This window comes from Phytophthora infestans, genomic scaffold (genome assembly GCF_000142945.1).
Source record: "Phytophthora infestans T30-4 supercont1.41 genomic scaffold, whole genome shotgun sequence".
Taxonomy (NCBI): Eukaryota; Oomycota; class Peronosporomycetes; order Peronosporales; family Peronosporaceae; genus Phytophthora; species Phytophthora infestans.
Window position 1 is genome coordinate 1,097,267 of NW_003303718.1, and position 5,010 is coordinate 1,102,276.

Here is a 5,010-nt window from a genome sequence, read left to right on the forward strand (position 1 = left end):
GGGTGAATTTTTTTGGATTTTTTATAGGACGGGCTTGTTCCTTTCTTGGCCTTCCGAGTTGGTTGGGGGAGTTTTTTTTTTTAAATTTCCGGGTGGCCCCAGCGCCTTGATCACCATCTTGAACGAATCAAAAACCCCCCCAGTAGATGTGGAGCCCCAACAGCCAGACACAAGAAAGCCGAAAGTGGATTAACCCCAGGCCCAAATTCCACACAGGGGCACTGATGCCATGGAAGCTGCCCGGCCTATGTGATCGGTGCGATGATGTCCTGGTAGGCGAATGAGTACGCGCTGTGCAGGATGTTGTACGAGTAGAAAAACCAGCGCACCAGGAACCATACGAGCGCGAATAGGCAGAAAGAAAACGTTCGCTACTGTCTCCCACTGCAGATAAAACAAACACCTTGGCTATTACAACAAAAAGAAACAAGCATCAGTCAGCCCACCACTCACAGGGCATTCTCAAATCCGCGTGCGCACCGGTCTCAAGCAGCAGGTCATTGACGTCGTGAATCATGAGCACACAAATGCCGATCTTGGTAAGATCGACGTAGTACGAGAAAAGCATAAGCGAGATAGTGGCAAAGTGGTGCACGAGCATCTCGGCGTTATCCTTGCGCTTGACCGTGTAGTGCTTGTTGGTGACGTTGAGCATGAAGTCGATGCTCTGGAACCAGAAGCTCAGGTAAATCATGTAGTACCAGCGCTGGGCCTCGTTGGCCACATACGGGAAGTCCTTGAAGTACTCCTCCTTGTTGAGAAACCACGACTCGTTCCAGCCGACAAAATGCCCGAATATGTGGAATGCGCCGACGGCGGCATTCTTGTACAAAGACTCGCGCATCTTGTCCTCCTTGTCCTTGGTCAGCCAGCCCTTGCGCATCATGTAGCGCACTGTCGGACGAATGAACACCGTGTCCATCACAAAATGGTACACGTACAGGCCTGCCATGGCCATGCCGAAGCGCTTGGCCTCCTCCATGGGGTCACACTCGGTCAGGAAGCAAGGCATGCTTACTAGAAGTCTCAAGCCCGACGCGTGGACTTTTGCACTGGGCTGTGAGCTGTACCCCACATAGCCAATCAGCGTTTTTTAAGTCTTTTCGACCAATCGGTAACAATGGCTACAGCTGGTCCAGCTACTGGACCTAGCACGTACAGTATCCTACGTCCTGCAGTAAAGCATCCATTCGTTGACGCTCACAAACGTGAGAGAAGTGAATTCACGTGACCACTCATGCACCAAAGGCGTACCCGTGACTTGCTGACATACATGTATATGTGAGATTCAAGCTCACCTAGTGTGGCAGCACTGTGCGGAATGGCCGAGATTGGTACAGACAGTTTTGTGTAAGATGAAGGCATTACGGGACTTCAGGGTTTTCTATCAGGCACGTTGGAGTCCTGAAGGCCTCCCATTGATGCGTGAATGCGATAAGGCAATCAATTCGTCTGAATCCGAGTTTCAGATTCTGATGTTACTTCGAAGTACTTATTTACCGGAAGTTTACTCACTGCATCTCGCAGTCGTCGACATCTTCGTCTTCAATTTGCTCGGCGATTATGCGAGCCACGTATCCGTCGCCAACAATATTGCACACAGTCACTAGTCTCCCGAGGAGCCAGCTGATGGCCACTAAGTAGCTGTAGCTCGCGGGAACTTCGTCGCTGGGGTAAATCGTCGTCCAGATGGAGTAGATCATGACGACGCTTGAATTTGGAATGGGTGCCGTGCCCATAGAGCCTAGCACTGACAAGAGCAAAATGAGAACAAGCTGCAGCCAACCCAACGACACTGCACTCTCGCTTGTGGAGACCAAGAAAACTAAGGCGCATGGAAAATAAATGGCCGATCCGTTCTTGTGAAGTATGCAGCCGATGGTGACCACAAACTGCACAAGGCTACGAGGAACCTCGCGAGTGGACTCTACACACCGCAGAGTCACTGGCAGTGTCACGAGTGATGACGATGAACCCAGTGCAAACATCGCTGCTGGGAGCATGGCGCGCATGTATGGGAAAGGATTCTTCCGCAGCGTCACCCACAACAAGATGGGGAAGAAAACCAGCTCAAAGATCACTATCGAGAGGACCGTGCACAGCACAAGTATACCCACGTGTCGTGCAGCTTCGCCCAGCATTTCTTGTCCTGATAACGAGCCGGCCACGAGTGACATCACGGCAAGCGGGCTCCAGTCGATTGCCTTACTAATCACTCGAAAGAACACCTTGTTCATTTGCTTGAGTACGTCAAGTAAGGGGCTGCTCTCGCGAGAACTAGTTTTGACTGCAGCAGCTCCGAAGGCGATGGCGAACGTGGTTACACTCAGTATCAGATCTTGCTCAAAACTCGAGAAAATATTGGACGGAACGAGCTGGTTCAGGATATCCGTGATTTGCATCGACACGGTAGCTGCGGTACTAGCTGTGCCATCATTCAGAAGGACCCTCGTGGGGTCGAAAAACTCGAACCGCGTCGTGCCGTCCTGCGAAGTCGCAGAACACAAGGCTGCGCCTGTGTAGTTGTACGTGAAGAAATTACCATTCTCGCACAAAATACTGAAGAAAGCCGATGAAGTCTCCGCGACTACGCCCTTCGTGTGTGGCACAAGATCACGCAAAAGCATTGAGATCGAGAGTGACAGCGCCGATCCTGTGAAAGACAAGCCCGTGAATATCAAAGCTGTGCGAGTACCGACGATTGATACTTTTCCGAGCAGTACGATGTCAGCAACAGTTGTGGACAAACTTGTGAATACCATGGGGATCACGAAGCACTTGAGGACCTGGAGAAACACTTTTCCCGGCAAATTTACGAGAGTGCCGACATTGTCCGAGACGTCCAGGTTGGCTAGAATCATACCCAGTAGCAGACCAGCAATGGCACCTAGCATAATCTGTGTCGTTGGTTCCCGCAAGAACGCGCATCTGCGGACACGATCTGGGTAGATAACCTCGGGCTGTGGAGGTGTCGTTTGGAAAGCATACTGGTTTATCTGGTTACGGAATCCTGACTTGGAGTATCGCGACAACCCCACGCGCTCGAACATGCCTGTGATGGGGTTGTAAACCTCCTCGCCCTCGCTCTCAGTAGGCGAGATAGGGTCCACATAGCCAGAAGCCGTGTGATCCCCATTCGTTGCATCATACAGGACCACACGGGGTCGATGGACCATGGCAGCAATAAGTTCAGGCAGTACCGATAGCAGCAGAAAACGATTGTGTTTGCTGCTATTCGTAGCAGCTACCGAGCCAAATGTGAAAGTTGAAGTTGTATTGTGGACCACACCATGTTGAGTCTCAAAGCTCCGGTATTTTTATAATTGGTATGTACCGACCGTAATGGGATTCTATTAAAAAGGCATATTTTGTACTCCGTTTCAGATTACTTGACTGACATAACTTTGGTCGAGACCACGTACAAAACGCACATAAAAATAATCAGCGCGATTAAGCGCTCCAGACCAAACGGCCTTGATATTATCATTCATTATCGTAAAACGCATACTGAGAGTCAGATATGGTTCGAACATAGTCTCAGTTCCGTTGATGCGTGTTCGATTGATGTAAGTGTTCTGAGAGTGAATGATCGTAGTAACGGACATTCAAGAGGCACCTCTAGCAGGAAACCGATACCGAAATGTATCGTACCCGGGAACGGAGGGGTCATTCCAGGAGCCGTGCCTCCCGGCGGGATGACCCGAGGCCCTGTAGTTACTCCTCGCCTGGCCGTCCCGTCAGGATGGTTTCCGTTGACTCCGACGACGCACGTGCCCCTGACTGAGCCCGTTAGGGTGGTCCTATTAGGTGGTATCAGAACGCCGGTGTCTTGGCGTCGTGGGACCAAAGCACCTCGCGTCATCAAGACCCTTCCCAGAACTACCCGTTGTCCCACGAGGATGTCGACAAACGAAGTGAATTCTTCTTTTTAGTATAAGAGAAGTAGTGTAGTGTATGTATGGTCGAGAAGGTGTTAGACCTCTCTTCCAATTAGCTCTCAGTCTTATATTTTCCTCCTTCTACTCAAGAGGAAGCCAAGCCAATAAACAAACTTCTATTACATCTTACAAGCATTCATATCTACCGTTCCTACAGCCACTGAGCAAGACCGTACTCCCTGAACAGCCGCGGACTACCCGACCCTTGAAGGAAGAGGAGGTATACGACATCTGGTGGAGAAGCAGGGTAGTCGGCTTGCTGGAGAAGGTCTTGTTTAAAGTGAAGACTCGCGGAGAACGTTAGAAGGAAGGACGAGATGTCGTCTACTAGCACCAGAGAAGATGTGAGCGCCACCATCCGAGAAGAAGAAGGTCAGACTGGGAGCCTACCTTCGAGGATGCGAACCAGTCTGTCGACTACGCAAGGCCTCCAAAACGTGCAGAACATCGTGGACCAAGCCGCTAACCGGCTTGGAGGGAACAGCTCTAGTACTGGTGTCGAGCCACCCGCGGACGCTTTAGGCTCCGGGGTCCCTGCGACCTTCACTACGGAAGAATTGGGCCCGATGCTGACCCTGGACGGCGAAGGCGGCCGATGTACGGTGCAAGGCTGGCTCAAGTCCCTCAACTGGTTGAGGTCCGTGGCTTCTCCTGAGATTGCGGCCGCTATGGAGAGAACAGTCTCGTGAGGACTCCCCCTCCTACGACCCGAGTAAGAACTGCAATCCCGTCGTACCAAGGTTTCACAATCCGAATCCCAACTACGACGTATGGGCAGGATTTCAACCCGTTCTTCTCTCTACCGACTGTTCCTGAGAACAGTGGACGTGCTTCCCCGGCGAATATTCCTCCGAGGACCTCTTACGCTCCTCCTTGGGGTCTCCAACCCTCTGGTGGCTTGCGAGGTGGCGCGGGGAGCGCCCCAGCAGTAACGGTTCCCGCACCTCAGAGTGTTCCCTGTCAAGCCCCAGCGCCTACCGTTCGAATTATTACGCAAGACCCGGGGTCTTGAACTTCGACTACCGGTGGAATCGCGTACGGAGTCGACCCTTCGGGATCCGCCGGAGCTTCA

The 5,010-nt window shown here is 51.8% G+C and overlaps 1 protein-coding gene across 1 annotated transcript; it reads right to left on the minus strand.

The window, feature by feature from the left end:
- Positions 1 to 189: 189 nt before the first annotated feature.
- Positions 190 to 3,176, minus strand: PITG_16126 (dicarboxylate/amino acid:cation (Na or H) symporter (DAACS) family protein; the record flags this gene model as incomplete). The annotated part of the gene is made up of 3 exons (XM_002897851.1): positions 190 to 245; positions 454 to 1,064; positions 1,516 to 3,176. The coding sequence occupies 3 exons, from the start codon at positions 3,174 to 3,176 to the stop codon at positions 190 to 192; spliced, it is 2,328 nt and encodes a 775-aa protein (XP_002897897.1).
- Between the last annotated feature and the right edge of the window lie 1,834 nt (positions 3,177 to 5,010).